Source organism: Mesoplodon bidens (assembly GCF_964165515.1).
Source record: "Mesoplodon bidens genome assembly, chromosome: 1".
Classification (NCBI taxonomy): Eukaryota; Metazoa; Chordata; class Mammalia; order Artiodactyla; family Ziphiidae; genus Mesoplodon; species Mesoplodon bidens.
The window spans coordinates 84,574,438-84,595,632 of record NC_138176.1 but is presented as its reverse complement, the minus strand read 5'-3'; the positions used below and the strand labels follow the sequence as shown (position 1 = coordinate 84,595,632).

At 36.4% G+C, this 21,195-nt stretch overlaps 1 protein-coding gene across 2 annotated transcripts in view; it reads right to left on the bottom strand.

The window, feature by feature from the left end:
- The window catches only part of METTL14 (methyltransferase 14, N6-adenosine-methyltransferase non-catalytic subunit), a 33,474-nt gene extending 13,524 nt beyond the window's left edge, over positions 1 to 19,950 (bottom strand). Inside the window, exons 1-7 of one of the 2 annotated variants that reach the window (XM_081226842.1) lie at positions 19,453 to 19,950; positions 15,303 to 15,391; positions 11,219 to 11,306; positions 9,728 to 9,808; positions 9,277 to 9,364; positions 4,564 to 4,654; positions 3,205 to 3,346 (exon numbers count right to left, since the gene is read on the bottom strand). In XM_081226842.1, coding sequence (XP_081082968.1) covers positions 3,205 to 3,346; positions 4,564 to 4,654; positions 9,277 to 9,364; positions 9,728 to 9,808; positions 11,219 to 11,306; positions 15,303 to 15,391; positions 19,453 to 19,518 — 645 coding nt within the window. In that variant the 5' untranslated portion in view covers positions 19,519 to 19,950. The remainder of the gene's footprint in view (positions 1 to 3,204; positions 3,347 to 4,563; positions 4,655 to 9,276; positions 9,365 to 9,727; positions 9,809 to 11,218; positions 11,307 to 15,302; positions 15,392 to 19,452) is intronic. The other variant, XM_081226843.1, reaches the window with a different exon arrangement.
- Positions 19,951 to 21,195: the final 1,245 nt, after the last annotated feature.

Sequence of the window (21,195 nt, the reverse complement as noted above, 5' to 3'; positions counted from 1 at the left end):
CCTTATACTTGTATAAATGACTACAAAAGCAACCATTTTATATGGTATTCCTTTTCTTTTAGCTTCCTGTCACAGTTAAGAAGTTCCAGAGACAACGGTTCAAGCAAATATTTTTTAGTTTCATGTATTAAGAAAATCTTAACTTCTACATGAGTGGATCATAACCACATCATCTGTAATTTATCTAGGTAAAAATACATTATTTGACAGTAGTAATGGAAAAAAAATCACAATAGGCATAAACCTATTCAGTTTTATACTTCCGATTTTAAGTCTTGATATATCTCATCTAATATTCTCAAAGGAATATGAATTAAATATGTAATACACACACACATATATTCCTACAAACGTCTATACATGGTATAGCTAAAGATAAGTGATGGCACACATCAGTGAAGAATATTAAGCAAATTACTCTCTTGACATTACAATTATAAATGCTAAATGCTGGTATTTTAAGAAAGTGCTTATATTCTTTTTGTTTTGCTTTTGCGGTACGCGGGCCTCTCACTGTTGTGGCCTCTCCCATTGCGGAGCACAGGCTCTGGACGCTCAGGCTCAGCGGCCATAGCTCACGGGTCCAGCCACTCCGCAGCATGTGGGATCCTCCCGGACCGGGGCACGAACCCGTGTCCTCTGCATCGGCAGGCAGACTCTCAACCACTGCGCCACCAGGGAAGCCCGAAAATGCTTTAATTCTTAAACAAAACACACTGGCCTCTACTGACTCTCTAATGTGAAAAAGAATACCTGTGAAACCTGAATGCTTTTCTTATTTATACTTTATTTATATTAGCTACTGGCACTTTCTTTAAGGTATTATCACATAAACGTTAAGAGCTTAGGGCTCTGGGGCCAGACAAAACTTTTCAATATGCATATAAAATGGAATTCCTTTATTTCAAAAACTCTGTTAGTTTATCAGATGTAATTGAAGCTCCTGTACCTTCACTGACCAAACCTTAGAGACTGGCTAGAGAAAATAAAGTTCAACCTAACTACTAATCAGACATAATAAGATTAATTTTTCAATTTTCTTTTGACTAAATTGATGAAGTTTGTTTTATATTATTAATCAATTTTGATGAGGATATAGTGAGATAGACATTTCTTAAACACTACTAGAAGGAATGTAAATTTGTGCAACCTATCTGGAGAACTTCTCAGCAATATCAAGAGCATTACATCTTTAACCTTAAGTTTTGGGGGTACTATATACTGTATACTTTTCTGTTTCAACAACAAACACAGATTACACTTATCAGAGGAGAGGAAAAACTTTTGTAAAGTAAAATAAAATAAATAAAATTGCCAGAGGTACTGAAGCTGAAAGGAAAAGCTTCAAGGAAGAAAAACTGAAGTTATTACATCTTGAAAAGTAAGTAATATTAACAATAGTTAATAATTATTAAGTCAGAAGATGTGCAAGTATTCAAAGCAGTTTTCTATGAAACACCAGTCTAGAATTTCAGTCCTTTCCCTTCCCTACCTCTCTTCTGTGTTCAGTGCTCCTGATCATACTCTCCTCCTCCAAATTCCCTATTCCGTTGGTTTCCGTGACATTCATACTCTCTTGGTTCACCTCATTCATCTTTGACCCATTCTTTTCACACCTCTTTTATAATGTGCCTCTTAAATGTAAGTTTCCTGAGGATTTACAGTAAATCCACACTGTATCTTAACTGAGACACTATCTCGAGACAAATTCATTTATTCTCATAGGTTTAATGTGCTAACCCTTTAAAATCTGTATTTTGAGATATCAGATCTGTCTTTTAAGTTTCATACTCTTATTACAACCTCTACGTGAATGTCTCACATACACCTCTAAATCAACACATTCAGTAAAATCTAATCGCTCTAATCCTGCTACTCTTCTTAAATTGACTCTCTCAGCTGGTGATAACTCAACCCATTTATCCCAAGACTCAAACTCCTGAGTCATCCTTTAACTCTTCCCCTCTTCCCAATCACTAGATCTCACCAGAAGTATCTACAAAACATTACTGAATTTATCATCTCCTTTCTATTCTTATTACCATCACCCTAAATCAGGGTCCCTTCATCTCCTAACTAGACTACTGCAATGGTCTTCTATCTGCTCTCCCCTCTCCAGACTTCAATTTCTCTAGTCCATCCTCCTCTACACACTAATCTGACCATTTTACTAAACTGGTTAAAGCCCTTCAAAGATTCCTTAATGCCTTTAGGCATTAAGCTAAGTTTCTAAGAAGACAGCATCTCAAGACAGTCCCAATCTGTGTTCCAACATCAACCCACATACAGACCTCCCTCACCCGTCTCTTTGCCTCCATCCCTTCTGCTCTTGCTGTTCTTTCTGCTTGGAATCCCTAATCCACCCTTTTCTTCAGCTGGTCAATTCCAGCTAATCTATCACTGTTCATGTGTCATCTCCTCTGTTTATGTCCCCCCAGCTTCCTCAGCTTGGTCAGTTTTTCTCAGATCACCTTATGCAGTCCTCTATTATTGAACTAACAATATGATAATGCAATTATCTGTTTAGGTCATTGTTTATTTTATCCCATTAAACTGTGTGCCCCTTAAGGCCAAATACTAAGTCTTATTCATCTTCCAATCTCCAGTACCTAGTTGCCTAGTACAAAGTGGTGCTCAATAAATATTTGTTATTTTTGTTTGATCAGTAAAAACAGGTTACTTTATGTAACTAACTGAAGCTATCAGCTTGTTCAATTTTATTCAGGAAAATATAACATTATCACAATTATATAATACTAAATTATATCACAATTATATAATACATATGTCCCTTAAATCTATTATACTGTAAGTTCTTTAAAAAGTAGAAATTATGTTCGTGTGTGTGTGTGTGTGTGTACGTATACTCTGTTTACTAAAACTAACCAAATATGGAATGTTATCAACCATTCAATCTGTTTTTAGACTTACTTCTAGCTATATATCCAAGGACTCTAAGACTGGAATTGTGAGTCTTCCATAGACGATTTACTCACTACCTGTTCAACTTCTGCCTCAAAAAGACAAATCAGACTAAAGATATTATAATATTTGTTAATGTACCTTAGACCTTCAGCCATAATATATACTATAAATCTATATTTACAATTCCTAAAAAAGTAGGAATATTTATAATATTACTTTCTGATCAGACATATATTTGAAAAATAAATAATTCGTTACAATGTAAAAGTTTGATCATACATCATCCCAAGTCCAGCATTTTTCATTAGCAGTGATGCCAGTCTCTCTGTAATATTCTTCTAAAGGGGGTTCAAGAAGAATCACATCAAATTTGGGTGTTAGTTCTCTGATGTCAAAGGCTTCTATATCTGCTTGTAAGTACCTATTTGATTAAAGCATAAAAATGTAAGAGATTTTCAAATACTTTATAGATGGTAATGAAAGAAATTTCTTAAATGTTTCCTAAACACTATTTACAAAGTCACCATGAGCTAATTGCTGAATACCTTTTTATGGAGGAGTATCCTTCCTCAGTACAGACAGTAAACCATCTACCAGTGCTCTTCCCAAGGACATGGATACACTCACACTACAAAGTAAAATCACAGTCCCACACGAACATCCAAAATACAAACTTCTCTCATTTCTTATATTGAAAATCCATACTCAGATGAGTGTCTGAGCCCCTTTCCATTATCATCTTAATATTCCAAAGAATACCATATTACTTTCTCCCCAATTGTTAAGTTAGAAAAACTATTTGTTAGTAAGTTTTAAATTTCTCCCTCTAAAAAAGTTTCTAAAAATGGACATAATTTTCTTTCTTTAGTTTGTGCCTTAGTAATATTGTTTAACAGTCTTTTCTAGATACTTAGTATAAATTACTACTAGCCTTTACTTAATGGTTATTTCCACATAGTATGAAAGTATTTTAAATATAAATATAAAATACTTTAAATGTAAGAGTATTTTTAAATAGGATGAATATTAGTCTGCTAAAATTTTTGCCACAAACTCAGACTTCTTCGTGGTTCTTCTAATCATTAACAGTATACATTTTAGCAAACTGTTAAATGTACAAAATGTTCAAAGTAAGCTAAATGTGGAATAAAGAGAGTCTCCAATTTCAAAGACCTTAAACACATTTTTTTAGGGAAACATTAGTCTGTTTAGCAAAGGTTAAAATGAATTTTTGTATTCCAAAATGTTAATAGCATCTCTGGTTGCTGAGTTATAATTAACTTTCATTTCTTACTTTCCCTCTCTAAGTTTTCTAACTTTCTTCAATAAATAATTTTTGAGAAAAAAAGTCATTTAAAAACATTTTAAGATAATCAGGAATACAACAAATATGATTTTCTAAGAAAAAAATTTAAATTAGTAATTTAAAGTAAATTATCTAGAAAACTGAAAATAAATTAAATGAGAACCTACTGTGTACTCAGCACTGGAGTTTCCAACTAATATATTTTACTATACAGAAGAAAGAGAGTATGTTAACCTTACAAAGATGGTGAATTTTTTTCAAACAGAAAAGGGGTTACATGATAAAAAGACTAATATTTTAAGCCTGAGTTGGGAACAAAAAACCCCACTTACATAGGAGGAGTGTTAGATTTAGCTATTAACTCATCCTTCAGCCTGATGAGCTCCCTCAGTTTAGGATATTCTTCAAATCTGTCAGCCAAACCTGAAGAGGAAACATAGTAAATTCCAAATTTCAATACAAATGAGTATCAGTGCATTCAAACGTGATGAGCCTGCTCAGAACAAAACAATACACAACCACCTCTTCATCCTCACATCCTTTTAAAAAAGTCTGAGGACTTTTAAACAATTCATATATACATTTTATATACCTAATGACCTTAATCCCACATGCAGGCAAACTCCCAGATGTTCTAAAGCCCAGATCAAGTCAATTAACCATTTAATTTCTCAAATTTATTAGATTAACTAACCTGCTTATAGCATCAAATTTAGCCATTCTGTTCTCAGGAAAAGAAAATTTTTTCTTTCAATCATGCTTTTTTCATTTTCTTTTTACTAAAAAAATCTTCCTCCCAAAGAATCTAGTGATTGTTAAAATTTTTACTTAGTTTCTTAGACAGTTATCCAAAGCACAGAAAATGAGGATTTCTTTTCTTTACTACTGATAGTCTTAAATTAAGTGGCTACACTTTATGGACACAATCCCAGAACAAATCTAGTTAAAAAGATAATGAGTCCCTAACAGTCATTAGCTCACACCTCATTCACTCTGATTACTTATCAAAATTGTACTACCAATTCCAAGATAAGTCACTTTCTCTAAGAATATTTCCTATATCAATATTTATAGTTTTAAAGATCTCACTCCACATTATTATAAACCAAATCCTCAGATACATTTTCAAGCTTAGGACGTTGAAAAACATCTCCAAGTTCCATAAAGGTTAAAAACAGGAGACTTGTTCCCATGTCCTCAAAAATATTTAAATCTCTGAGCCTCAGAAGAGATTTTAGATAAAACAACATAATAACTGTTTAAACAACTGTAGGAGTAAGTAGGGCTTTGAATATCAAAGATTCCTAAAAGTTTTTATTTTGTTTCTTTCTTTCTCCCCTACAAGAAGCATATTCATAACAATATAAATTATATAAACATCTTAAGTTGAAAACCAGAAGTACATTTTAATAACTTTAATATCAAAGAGTAAAAAAGTGAAAGATTTTGTAAAGCCTCCTCAATCAGTGGTTACATATCAAATTTCAAATGAAACAAGTTTGAAGATTTTAGTACAGTCAGGTTTCAATCACAATAGAGTCAGCTCTCAATCATCTACAGAAGAGGTACACCTTTTTCTCAATCCGTAATAGTTTCCTAAGTACATTTTCTTTGCCTTGGAGAAATAAGTATCTTAAAAGCAGAAAGTCTGATAATGAAATTTGGTTATATCAATATAACTTATCACAACTTTGAGGAGAAAAACAGCTTTTTGAAGTATAATTGATAAATGAAAACCTTATATATTAAACCTGTATTTAATGTATGCAATTCGATGAGTTTGAACATATGCATACACCTGTGAAACCATCACCACAATCAAGGTAAGACATATCAATAATCTCCAAAAGTTTCTTTGTGTTCCTCTGGTTTTAGTGTGTGTGCGTGTGTGTGTATGTGTGTGTGGTAAGAACACTTAAGTAAGATGAAATCTACCCTCTTAAATTTTTTTTAAGTATTGCTGACTATAGTCAACAGTATTGCTGACTACAATTTGCTATACAGCAAATCTACAGAAAAAATTTATCTTGCATAACTGAAATTTTATACCAATTGAACAACAACTCCCCATTTTCCTGTCTCTCTAGCCCGACAATCACTCCTGCATTCTCTGCTTCTATGAGATTGACTACTCCAGGTACCTCATAAAAGTTATGTGTTTATATACACATACTATTTTAGATACCTCTGTAAGTGCATGCATATTTGTCATCCTGTGACTGGCCTATTTCACTTACCATTATCATAACTTTTTGTGCTACATCTAAATTTTGCCTGTGAAAACATTAAAATCAGTTTCTACATGTTGCTTACAAACAAGAAAGGAGAAAATAAATTGGATTACATCAAAATTAAAATTTTTGTGTTGTAAATGGTACCAACAAGAAAGTGAAAAGACAGGAATTCCCTGGCGGTCCGGTGGTTAGAACTCTGCGCTCTCACTGCCAAGGGCATGGGTTCAATCCCTGGTCGGGGAACTAAGATCCTGCAAGCCACAGTGTGGCCAAAAGAAAGACAACCCACAGAATGGGAGACAATATTTGCAAATCATACACCTGATAAGGGACTTATACTGAGAATATATAAAGAACTCTTACAATGTAATAATAAAAAGACAAATTACCAATTAAAAAATAAGCAGAGTTTAGACATCTCTCTAAAGTAGGTATTTAAGTAAGTGCAAAAATAAGCATAGAAAAAGATTCTTAATATCATTAGTCACTAGGGAAATGTAGATCAAAACCACAATGAAATACTACTTCATACCACTAGGAGGACTATAATTAAAAAGACAGATAATAAAATGTCAAGGGTGGTAAGAAACTGGAAATCTCACATATTGTTGGTAGGAATGTAAATGGTACAGCTGCTCTGAAAAACATTTGGGCAGTTCCTCAAAAAGTTAAACATAGTTACCACATGACACAGCAATTCCACTCCCAGGTATATACCGAAGAGAAATGAAAGCATACTTTCACACAAAAACTTTACATGAATGTTCACAGCAGCAGAGTTTATAACAATCAAAAAGTGGAAACAACACAAATGAATAGATAAACGAAATGTGGTATGTACATACAATGGAATATTTGGCAATAAAAAGAAATGAAGTACTGATAATATGCTGCAACATCAATGGCCCCTGAAAACATTATGTTAAGTGAAAAAACGCCAATCACAAAATATCACATATTGTATGAGTCCAATTATATGCAATGTCTAGAATAGGCAAATTGATAGACAACAGTCAGTTAATGATTACTTAAGGCTGGGGGGCAACTGTGGGAGAAGGAATGGGAACTGACCGCTAATGAGGACTAAATTTCTTTAGGGGAGATGAAAATGTTCTAAGGATGTGGAGAAAGGGGACTTGTACACTGTTGGTAGGCATATAAATCGGTAGTCACTGTGGAAAACAGTATAGAGGTTTCTTAAAAAAACTAAAAATAGAACTACCACATGATCCAGCAACTCCATTTCCGGGTATATATCTGAAGAAAATGAAAACACTAATTCAAAAAGATACACACACCCCAGTGTTCTTAGCAGCATTATTTACAATAGCCAAGAAATGGAAGCAACCTAAGCGTCCAACAAAGGTAAATGGATAAAGACAATGTGCCATTTATATATATATATATATATATATATATATACACACACACACACACACACAATGTGGTGTATGTACTCACACACACACACACAAACATTTATTACTCAGCCATAAAAAAAAAAGTGAAATTCTGCCTTTTGCAACAACATGGATGGATTGGAGGGTATTATGCTTAGTGAAATAAGTCAGACAGAGAAAGACAAATACTGTATATTACCACTTATACGTTGAATCTAAAAAATAAAACTAGTGAATATAACAAAAAAGAAACAGACTCACAGATAGAGAGAACAAACTAGTGGTTACCAGGGGGGAGAGGGAAGTGGGGAGAGCAAAATAGGGGGAGGGGATTAAGAAGTACAAACTTCTATGCATATAATAAATAAGCTACAAGGATATATTGTACAGCAGAGAAAATACAGCCAATATTTTATAATAACTATAAATGAAATATAATCTTTAAAAATTGTAAACCACTATTGGTACACCTAAAACTTATATAATATTGTAAATCGACGATACCTCAATTTTTTAAAAAAGTTCTAAAATTAGATTGTGGCAATGGTTGCACAAATCTATAGATATTCTTAAAAAACTGAATTATATTCTTTAACTGGGTGCACTGTATGGTACATGAATTATCTCCGTCAAGCTGTTTTTAAAAATGTAGGGATAATGCCTTTGGTAAGCTTATCGGTAGACTGGACACAGCTGAGAAAAGCTTCTGAGCTTGACGATATCTCAATAGAAACCTAAAAAACTGAAAAGTAAATAGAATAAAAATTGGAAAAAAAAAAGCCAGACTATCTAAGGAATGTGGGACAACTACAAAAGGTAAAATGTGTAATGGAAATATAAGGAGAAAAAACAGAAAGAGGAACAGAAGAAATATTTGAAATAATAATGACTGAGAATTTTCCCAAAATCATGTCAGACATCAAACCCCAGACCCAGGAAGCTCAGAGAGTACCAAAGAGGATAAATGCAAAAAAACCCCAAAGCAAACAAAACCCAGCTAAACCTACACATATGATTTTCAAACTACAGAAAATCAAAGCTAACGAAAAAATTCTGAAAGAAACCAGAAAAAAAAAAAACCATACCTATTGAGGAACAAAGTTAAGAATTATATCCAACTTCTCAGAAACAAGCAAGAACAGGGTGAAGTAAAATACTTAGCGTTGAAAGAAAGAAAACACCAATCTAGAATTCTGTACTTTGCAAAATTAATCTTTCAAAAGTAAAAGAAAAATAAAGACTTTCTCAGGCAAACAAAAATTGAGGGAATTTGTTGCCAATAGGCCTGCCTTGCAAGAAATGTTAAAAGAAATTCTTTAGAAATTTTGTTAGAAATAAACCACAAAATGGGTAAATTACATGCATGTAATCAACAGCTAGCAATAGCATATTCCCAACAAATCTGACATACCTACATCTCTGATGAAATTTTGAGGTCTATGTCCGGTGTCTACAAAATGTTGGCAGTAATCATTATGGGGATTTAAACTCTGTGTTCCCTAAAGAAAACGTCAAAATTAAATTAATAGCATTCGCTCTGAGGGCAGATACACTAACTCTGAACTTTATTTTTTATTATGAGGCCATACAAAATATAAGTTAACTGACATTAAAAAAAACAGAAAACATCACTATTAAAATAATAGTATTACAATTCAGTATCTACAGACATTAATAAAGCATTATCTCATCCTAAATGGGCAAGCATCAGAAGAATATTTCATGAATAATTTTAAATGACCTTTATTTTATAATGATGATCCCTCAATAACTGAAAAAATCTTGAAAACAAATAAGTATTTAAAATCTTTTCAGGCATAGAGCTGAAATGTGAAGTTATGACCTGAAAATTATTTATTTACCTTAAGAAAAGTACTAGAATCTTTGTAAATCTCTTCTTCATATGGCAAATTCTCATCCTCCTGTTGCATTTCTAATTCATCCTTGGAAAAGGAAGTATACATTTTAAGAGGAATATCTTACATATTATGATATCTCAAGTATTAAGACTCATATAAATATTTTCTTTCCCTAAGACACAATAAAGTTTTCAAATTACTGTTAAAGTCAAATATTGAAGTCAGGACTTCCCTGGTGGTCCAGTGGTTAAGAATCTGCCTTCCAATACAGGGGACGCGGGTTGGATCCCTGGTCCAGGAACTAAGATCCCACATGCCGTGGGGGAACTAAGATCCCACGTGCCGTGGGCAAGTAAGCCCGCGCACATATCCGACAGCTAGAGAGAAGCCCACGGGCGGCAATGAAGAGCCCACATGCCACAACTAAGGCCCGATGCAGCCAAATAAATAAATACATACATAAGTAAATAAATAAAAATTAAAATTAAAAAAATTTTTGAATCTAAAAACAAATTGAAGTTTTTGCTTTCTCATCATTAGCTGTAACTAGTTATGCTTATAATATATAAAATAAATATTTCTTTTTCATTCTCATCAGTAATAACTGTCTATAACTACTAATTTTGTTGACTAAGTTATCTAGGATTATTTATCTCTGATATAATACCTTAAATATTAGAATTTAGCTCAAATCGTGAAAGATATGACCACCAATAGGGCAATTTTATTTCTACTAGATCAAACCATATGAAACTATTTTATAAGTCAAAAATGTTAAAATATCAGAAACTGTATGTATATGGTTTGACCTAATATAATCACAAATAGTTAAGTTATATAAGAGGATATATCAAATGCAACCAATACACAAGAGAATATCTATGAAATTAGATAATTATATCTAAAGATTTACTGAAACTATTTATTCTCTTCTCTATTGAATATAGTTGTATGACAATTAATTTGAAAAAGTGGAGGTAGCTTTTTGTCCTTAACTTTCTTTCTTTTCAACTACATATTATAATTACAAGTTGAGAACCTGGGTTTTTGCCTTGGGCCTCTGTCAGAAATGGTTCTACACTGCTGTCTAGCCCATGAGTTCTCAAAATATTTTAATTGTACTACCCTATATGGTTAACATGGAATAATGAAAGTCAAAGAAGACAGTATTGTAGCCTCTCAAAATATGATCAAATTACCCGAAGTTTCTGATACATCTACCTCCTTACTCTTATTTAAGAATGCTATCGCCTAGTGCTTACTAGGCATTAAGCTAAGTGCTTTATATACATCACCTAATTTAATCCACATACCTCTTGTGTTAAACTGATATAAATGTCTTAAATTTACCTAATTACATACACACTACCAACAATTATTCAGTATTCTGTCAAAATTCAGCTTGTGTCAAATTTTGTTTTCCTGGGTAAGACTCTACAGATTGTAAGGACTTATTTTCTTCTTGACCATAAAATTGTCCCATTCTCTACTTGCCTTATATTCTTCCATTTTGTCTTCATCTGTCTCTCCTTCATCCTGATACTTACGTTTTGCATTTGGAGCAGAGGTATCATAGGAAGCCCTGAAATTTAAAACTGAAATATCACTCACAAATATATACAAGATGTATAAATGTACCCATTAATAATATTAAAGAACCGGTTATAAAAACAGAACAAGGCAAATTTTTCCTGACTAAACAGTATCTATTCACCCAGTTTATAAATCTTAAAAGTAATACAACCTGATGAATAATCTGTATTTTTTTGAGAAAGCAAACAAATAAGAAACTAAGCTTTTATAAGGTATGAATGGCAAAAAGAAAGTTCTACATTATGTATCATTCTAATGTGTCTTGAGCAAAACTGATGTTCTATAAAGGATCATGAGAGACTACTACAAGCAACCATATGCCAATAAAATGGACAACCTGGAAGAAATGGACAAATTTTTAGAAATGTAAAAAATTCCCAGACTGAACCAGGAAGAAACAGAAAATATAAACAGACCAATCACAAGTAATAAAATTAAAACTGTAATTAACAATCTTCCATCAGGGGCTTCCCTGGTGGCGCAGTGGTTGAGAGTCCGCCTGCCAATGCAGGGGACACGGGTTCGTGCCCCGGTCCGGAAAGATCCCACATGCCACGGAGCGGCTAGGCCCGTGAGCCATGGCCGCTAAGCCTGCGCGTCCAGAGCCTGTGCTCCACAACGGGAGAGGCCACAACAGTGAGAGGCCCGCGCACCGCAAAAAAAAAAAAAAAACTTCCATCAAACAAGTCCAGGAACAGATGGCTTCACAGGTGAATTCTATCAAACATTTAGAGAAGAGCTAACAACTATCCTTCTCAGACTCTTGCAAAAAACTGCAGAGGGAGGAACACTCCCAAACTCTATTAAACTCTATTAAAAGGATCATACACCATGATCAAGTGGGATTTATCCCAGGAATGCAAGGATTCTTCAATATATGCAAATCAATCAATGTGATACACCATATCAACAAATTAAAGAATAAAAACCATATGATCATCTCAATAGGTGCAGAAAAAGCTTTTGACAAAACTCAACACCCATTTATGATAAAAACTCTCCAGAAAGTGGGCATAGAGGGAACCTACCTCAACATAATAAAGGCCATATATGACAAACCCACAGCAAACATCATTCTCAATGGTGAAAAACTGAAAGCATTTCCTCTAAGATCAGGAACAAGACAAGGATGTCCACTCTCACCACTATTATTCAACATAGTTTTGGAAGTCCTAGCCACGGCAATCACAAAAGGAAAAGAAATAAAAGGAATACAAATTGGAGGGACTTCCCTGGTGGCACAGTGGTTAAGAATCCACTTGTCAATGCAGGGGACACGGGTTCGAGCCCTGGGCCGGGAAGATCCCACATGCCGCAGAGCAACTAAGCCCGTGCGCCACGACTACTGAGCCTGCACTCTAGAGCCCACGAGCCACAACTAATGAAGCCCACATGCCTAGAGCCCATGCTCCGCAACAAGAGAAGCCACCGCAATGAGAAGCCCACACACCAAAATGAAGAGTAGCCCCTGCTCACTGCAACTAGAGAAAGCCTGTGCACAGCAACGAAGACCCAACACAGTGAAAGATAAATAAATAAATAAATAAATTTTTTTTAAAAAAAGGAATACAAATTCGAAAAGAAGTAAAACCATTGCTGCTTGCAGATGACATAATATACACAGAAAAATCCTACAGATGCCACCAGAAAACTACTAATCAATGAATTTGGTACCGGATACAAAATTAATGCACAGAAATCTCTTGCATTCCCATACACTACAGAAGATAAGAAAAATAAATTAAGGAAACAATCCCATTTACCAATGCAACAAAAAGAATAAAATACCTAGGAATAAACCTACCTAATGAGGCAAAAGACCTGTACTCAGAAAACTATAAAACACTGATGAAAGAAATCAAATATGACACAAACAGATGGAGAGATATACCATGTTCTTGGATCTGAAGAATCAATATTGTGAAAATGACTATATTGCCCAAAGCAATCTACAAATTCAATGCAATCCCTATCAAATCACTAAAGCCATTTTTCAGAACAAAGAATTTTACAATTTACATGGAAACAGAAAAGATGCCATATAGCCAAAGCAACCTTGAGAAAGAAAAACGGAGCTGGAGGAACCAGGCTCCCAACTTCAGACTATACTACAAAGCTACAGTAATCAATACAGTATGGTACTGGCACAAAAAAAGAAATATACATCAGTGGAACAGGATATAAAGCCCAGAGATAAACCCACACACCTATGGTCACCTTATCTTTGATAAAGGAGGCAAGAATATACAATGGAGAAAAGTCAGCCTCTTCACTAAGTGGTGCTGGGAAAACTGGACAGCTACATGTAAAAGAATGAAATCAGAACACTACCTAACACCATACACAAAAATAAATTCTAAATGGATTAAAGACCTAAATGTAAGACTGGACACCATAAAACTCTTAGAGGAAAATGTGGGAAAAACACTCTTTGACATAAATCACAGCAAGATCTTTTTTGACCCATCTCCTAGAGTACTAAAAATAAAAACAAACAAATGGGACTTAATGAAACTTAAAAGCTTTTGCACAGCAAAGGCAACCATAAACAAGATGAAAAGACAACCCTCAGAATGGGAGAAAATATTTGCAAACGAAGCAACTGACAAAGGATTAATCTCCAAAATATACAAACAGCTCATGCAGCTCAATATCAAAAAAACAGATAACCCAATCGAAAAATGCGTGGAAGACCTAAATAGACATTTCACCAAAGAAGACATACAGGTGGCCAAGAGGCACATGAAAAGATGCTCAACATCACTAATTATTAGAGAAATGCAAATCAAAATGACAATTAGGTATCACCTCACACCAGTCAGAAAGGTCACCATCAAGAAAACCTATGAACAGTAAATGCTGGAGAGGGTGTGGAGAAAAGGGAACCCTCTGGCACTGTTGGTAGGAATGTAATTTGATACAGCCACTATGGAGAACAGTATGGACATTCATTGAAAAACTAAAAATAGAACTACCATATGACCCAGCAATCTCACTAGTGGGCATATACCCTGAGAAAACCATAATTCAAAAAGACACATGTACCCCAATGTTCATTACAGCACTATTTACAATAACCAGGACACGGAAGGAACCTAAATGTCCAACGACAGAGAAATGGATAAAGAAGATGTGGTACATATATACAATGGAATATTACTCAGCCATTAAAAGGAACGAAATTGGGTCACTTGCAGAGATGTGGATCAACTTAGAGTCTGTCATACAGAGTGAAGTAAGTCAGAAAGAGAGAAACAAATATCATACATTAACACATATATGTGACATCTAGAAAATGGTACAGATGAACCTATTTGCAGGGCAGGAATAGAGACAAAGATGTAGAGAACAGATGGTTGGACACAGGGGGCAGAGGGAAGGGGAGGGTGGGATGAACTGGGAGATTAGGACTGACATATATTCACTACCATGTGTAAAATAGCTAGTGGGAACCTGCTGTATAGCACAGGGAGCTCAGCTTGGTGCTCTGTGATGACCTAGATGGGTGGGATAGGAGGGGGTAGGAGGGAGGTCCAAGAGGAAGGGGATATATGTATACATATAGCTGATTCACTTCACTGCACAGCAGAAACTAACACAACATTGTAAAGTAATTATACTCGAATTTAAAAAAATTGATAACTACAATACTGAAAATTCTAAATGCTTTATGAACTATCAAATCAATACCACTTTTAGGGCAAAGTGTGTTTTTTTTAATAAGGATTTTTTAAATAAAATCTTATATGGTATATAAGCTAATTCCTAGCCTAACATTCCATTTTCTAACTACTTTATAAATGAAAACTTACTGTATTCAGATAATAAGTATTTCGTAATTCATGAACTAACAATAAAAACCAATGTTTCCTAAATCTGTATGCTGATGCTTATAACAACACACTTCATACCTAGGATTATTGTTTATTAAAACAGTGATCCTTTCACAAATATTAACATGTCACTAAAAAAATATTCAACTGACCTGCAAGTTTCTCTTGTTTCAGCAATTTCTCTCTGCTCATCTTTGCTATTTAACACAGCACCAATACTGTCAGCACTTTCAGCTCCCAACTGAGAAAAGGCAAAAACCAAAAATTAGATGACAGTGTACTGAATAGCCTTCCCAGTCATTTGTAGCAGCATTTAATACATCAAGTATTTAAAAAAACTAAAACAAAAAAATCTGTAACTACTGCAGCAGGCAAATGGATGAATTACCTTGCAGGAAAAACAGAAAACACCTTGGAGCAAAACCATGTTAATTAAGAATGATTTTGCCAGCTGAAAAGTATTTTATGCTTTCAGTTATTCTGAAATTAAAACAATTAACTTGAGCCAATCCTCTACTTTTAAAGCAAATAATAAAACACAATTTAGCAGCAGTAGCAATAACAAAACAAAAAAAGCAGCTAACATACAGTGTTTATAGTGTGATATGCACTACGTTAAACACTCTGCATCCATCAGCTCACGTATTGTACCTTATTTATTCCATGCCGTAATAAATACCTTTTCAGTTTTATTCAAGCCAAGTCTTTATAATGATTATAGGCACAATACTAAACTTTACAAAAACCTGAAAAATAGTCATGCATATTCGGGTTGGCAGTTTGGGAAATTTTGCAAAATACAACAAATGTAAACAAATCACTAGTTGAAATAGGCCTGGCTACATAGTGTGGGATCAATTCATGGAAAACTTAAAAGCCAAACCAAGAAGTATAGAATGCAATTTACAGGCCATGAGGAACCACTTAATATTTTTAAGCACACGAAGGGCATGAGGAAATCTGCATTAAATAATCCCTTAGCTCAAGAAAGGTGAGAAGGCACACTACAATGTTAGAGCTGCAAGTCCCCAGCCTTGATCTTAAACAATTACCACTGCCTCTTTAGACTACCCACTTCATGACTCCCCTAACGTTTCCCCAATGATAAATCTCTTCCAATGTATCAACTGTTCCTGATATTTTAACTCTCCCATAAAATCTTCCTGACCCCTATTCTCTTTAGTCAGAAAACACATTTACTCCCATAGGTGGAATGCTTTCTAACCTTCTTCCCAAGACTGACTCGACTCCCTTCAAATCTCAGATGAGTACATTTCCTCTGAGGGTCCTTCCATGAACACTATATACAGAATAGGTAGCCTCCTTTCCATTATTTTTACCTCCTCCTTTCCTCATTCAGATCATAGCACTTAATACACTCTTTTTGTTTTACTTTTGTTTGTTTCACAGTCGCTATCACAACTTCCAGTTTTTTATTTGTACAATTCAATTACTTTATCAGTTTACTTTTGTTTACTTCTCCCCCACTGAAATGTTAGCTCACTGAGGGGAACAACTCTGTCCTGTTGATATCTGTATGTTCAGCAGCTACTATAACATCTGACTTATAGTACACGCTTATAAATATGTGAATGAACCAATGAGATTTTTTACCAAGGTGTAAATTAGAATACAATGTTTTACAAGAGGAATGCTTTACATCAAATTGTGCTTACATATATAATTGTCTTCTCATGCTCCAACATTTTAAAAAAATTGTGGAATGACTGGAGTAATAGACTTTCCATTGTGGTAGCACTAAATATATTATTTGAATAATTATGACAATTTGGTATCATTTGAAAGCATGTATAACTCTTTGAAACAAAGCTACAAGTTAAATAAAAACAGGTGTAAATCGTTGGTGATAGCATCAATTGCCACAATCATGGTCTGGGCCTATATACTGCATCCGATATCTTCATCCAGCAGCCAAAATAAGTCAAGCAAATTATATACACTTGAGTTGTGCTCTACTCTGACAGATCATCAATCAACAAAAATTTATTAAAAACTCACTTTGGGCAAGAAACAAAGTTAGGATAGAAGATTAAGCCAACAGAAATTAAATGCAAAGACGCTACAAGCAAACTGTTTATATTCTGTATGATGGTTAATAATATACAGTAGTGGACTCAACAGTAAGGAAAATGGATGCTCAGAGGGAGAAGAGCCTAAGCCAGGGAGATCACAATAGGTTTCATCACAAAATTCTGACCTGGGCTGTCACAGAGGATAGACAGAAATCAGAAAGAAAGGACAACTTTTAAAAATCATAAAGTATGTACTGCAAAAATCACGTTCTGGAGAGTAATAAACCAGTCTGTCTTGTTCATACAGAGAAAAGTAAGTGAAAGAAAGGCTGAAATTAGTTGGAAAAGTGGAAGTCTGTCATTGATTATATTGTACATCCTTACTTAGGTGGAAAGATTCCTATCCAACTGTACTAGGAGGCAGCCAGGTGTATTGCAAAGGCCTAAAACTGCAGCTTGCAAATGTAAAAGGTTTGTGGCCTTCAGCATGTAACCAATTTCCTGAGCTTTATTTTCTTCATCTATAAGACACAGATAGCATCTGACTGGTATGATCAAATATAATGTATGTACAAGCTTGGCAGAGTCTTGACACACAGAAAGGACTTAATAAATGGCAGCCATTATTAAATTCTGTGCAGTACGTAAGCTCTCTGAGGGTAGGACCACCTATTATTATTCATAGCTGAATTGCCAATGTCTACAAAAGCTCCTGGCACATAGTTAGACACTCAACCAATCATTGTTTACGACTATTTTGAGTCAAACAGACGTATGAATTCAAAACTAAAGAGTAAGAATCTTGGTGGTAACAAAGAACTGCTGAACATTTTTGAAGATAACATAATAGAAACTGGGAAAAGGAAGGCTTGGAAAAGATACCTGATTTGTCCAAAATCATTATGCCAGGAACAGATCTGATTCCGAACGCCCCCTTTTTTTTTTGGCCGCGCGTTTGTGGGATCTTAGTTCCCAACCACGGATTGAACCCGGGCCACAGCAGTGAAAGCGCTGAGTCCTAACCACTGGACCACCAGGGAACTCCCTAAACGCCCACACTTTTAACACTGTACCATAAATCTTTTCATCAGATCATAAAAGACGATAGGTCTCAGATTTCCATGTACTAAAACGAAAATTTATTACTGAAAAAAATAACAGTAAGATGCCTCATCAAAGCCTGTGAGCATTTCCCCCATCCCTTTTACCGGTCTGAGTGGTAGAAAGTAAAACACAACCTATAACTTTAATTAAGCAGAGGTGTGCATCTGCATTTTCTGCATGTGTACTCTACTAATCAAGTGGCAACTTACTCATACACAAGAAGGAGTGACAAACCTGGGTTCAACTTTCTGGCCCAGAGGTGAAGGAGCCGGGGCAAAAATTAACCTCTGGAGCCTCTGTTTCATTATCCGATATGTGAAGACAATATTACCTATTTCAGAGATTTGTTGTGATCGATACAGATTAAGAATTCAAACATTAGCTGCGGGTGAGGACGAGGATACCGTACACGGCAGAGTCGACAGCAATACGCATCATGCAGAATCTAAAATTTACACTCAGGCTACTACCAATGCAGTCGTTAGACACTAACCCAGAGAAAATACTGTAAACCTGACCCACAATGAAGCCCCAATCTCAAGAATCGGGAGCTGATTACGAAGAAAGACAAGACACAAACGACAATTTAAAAAGTGAACAGAGGGGCTTTCCATGGGACGCAGTGGTTGAGAGTCCGCCTGCCGATGCAGAGGACATGGGTTCGTGCCCCGGTCCGGGAAGATCCCACATGCCGCGGAGCGGCTGGGCCCGTGAGCCATGGCCGCTGAGCCTGCGCGTCCGGAGCCTGTGCTCCGCAACGGGAGAGACCACAGCGGTCAGAGGCCCGCGTACCGCAAAAAAAAAAAAAAAAAAAAAGTGAACAGAAATTCTGGAGGATAACAAGGCACTTTTCTTTGCCTGAACTGCGGTAACTTACACACAAAGACCACTGTATTCTCATCATTGAGCACCACTCGGCGGCCATAACGGTTGCTAAAGACCAAGCGTGGCGTTCGGTTCAGCACCACCACAATGACCGCGAGGTAAAACAGGAAAAGATTCGGGGTACCCCGGGAGTTGAGAACAAGAGGGTAGGTGGGCGCAGGGATTAAGGTCGCGGGACCAGAAAGGACCGCACCGCGACCGGTAAGGAGACAGAAAAGGGGGGAGAAGGTAAGAAGCCGGCCGCGCACGCGCATTCGCGATCCCTCCCTGGGCCCCGGACCTGCTGCGCGAGAAGCTGTCGCCGTAACTTCTGCCGTTCCCGGATCTCCTGCAAGCGGCTGTCCATGTCCCAACTCTTGTTTTCCACTGCCTCGAAAACTTGGCAATGAGCGGACGAATAGCCGCCCAATTTTTCTTCAGAGACTGTGGAACACAAAATTCTCCAGGAGCTTCTAGCGCGTGTACCCACTGTTTTTTCCTCAATAGCTGTTTCCGGCGCGGCCGGAATTTGGCTCCACCGCTCCCGGAAGTCCCGCCTCCTTCTGGACGCCCGCGACTTGCCGCTGCCTAAAAGGGGCCCAATGAGGGTCCTGCGACGCCGGCGCCAGAGGCGTCTCTGGAGGCTTCGGCCGTCCAGAGCCGGTGCTGTTGGAGCTGTGCTGGCGAATCGCGTGACCCCTCGCTTGCCCCTTCCTGGGACTTGAGGCTCCCTTGGTCTTTCAGCACTGTTGCCAAGTGGTGGGCCGTTTTGTTGATTCCCTTTTCCATTAGTTCCCCAGTTGCCAGTTCTGACGTTTTGAACATTGCCAGATACCCGTTTTTTCGTGAAAGCACTAACGCGAGTCAGATTGCGGGGTTTGAACCCTGGACTGTCGTTTACTAGCTGAGTGGCCTTGTCTAGATAATCAACCTCTGTGAGCCTCTAGTTTTCCCATTTGTAAAATGTGAGTGATAAGAGTGCCTACCTCACAGCGTTGTGAAGACTGAAAGAATAAATAGAGCCAAACACATCCCGCCATGCAAGTGTTCATTAAGCTTTTTATTATTACTTTCCACTTGAGGCAGGGAACAGCAACTGCATCTGCCCGTGCTCTTCTCCACAACTCACTAGCCCTTGAGAAGTTTCCTATTTTACCATAATGCATTTTATGGATTCTTTAGAGAGGTGGGAGGGTGATAGTAAAGTATGTCTTGGTTTATGTCCTAGAGGTCAGAGGCTACGGGGGCCCTTTTTGTGCTTGTGCATTTGTCTTAGCTGGAAATAACCCTGAGATATGAAAACAAATAGCCTACTGATGTTTGTGGCAGAGGTGCTCAGTGATGATTCTCCTCTCTTCATAGGAAGGCAACAAGGACCAAAGTCTTAAAGTTATTACCATTATGCACCATATTTGTCATCTTATTCCAAATTCAAAGTAGCAGAAGTAGACTAAGACGTCATGTTGCCCCAAGTTTAATTGGAAATTGTGGCACATACTTACCAACATTAATAACAGGTCTGTTCTTTGAGAGAGGATTTAATTTTTGAAAATAGTATTAAATCCTCCAGATCAAAAGCAGGTGGGTCAGGCTAGGCCAAAAGTGGGCAGACTAGGCTCTTACTAATTGTCATGTCTTTCTCAAGAACTAGCTCTGAAAGGCAATTTCAAAAGAGGAATCCTAAAAATCCCTTGAGTAATGGCAGCACTGTTTGAAAAAGTATGTTAACTTCCAAGGGGCCTATACTGTAAAAGACAATACTAATTTGTACATATGAATTAAAGTGTGTTTCTTTCACACTCAGCTGCATCACCTGCCAGTCAGGTAAGCTGAGTACTGATTTGAACGATTTTTCAGTGATGTGAATAGGCATTTTGTTCACTCAAAAATTTATTATAGGGCTTCCCTGGTGGCGCAGTGGTTGAGAGTCCACTTGCCGATGCAGGAGATACGGGTTCGTGCCCCGGTCTGGGAAGATCCCACACGCCGCGGAGCAGCTAGGCCCGTGAGCCATGGCTGCTGAGCCTGTGCGTCCGTAGCCCGT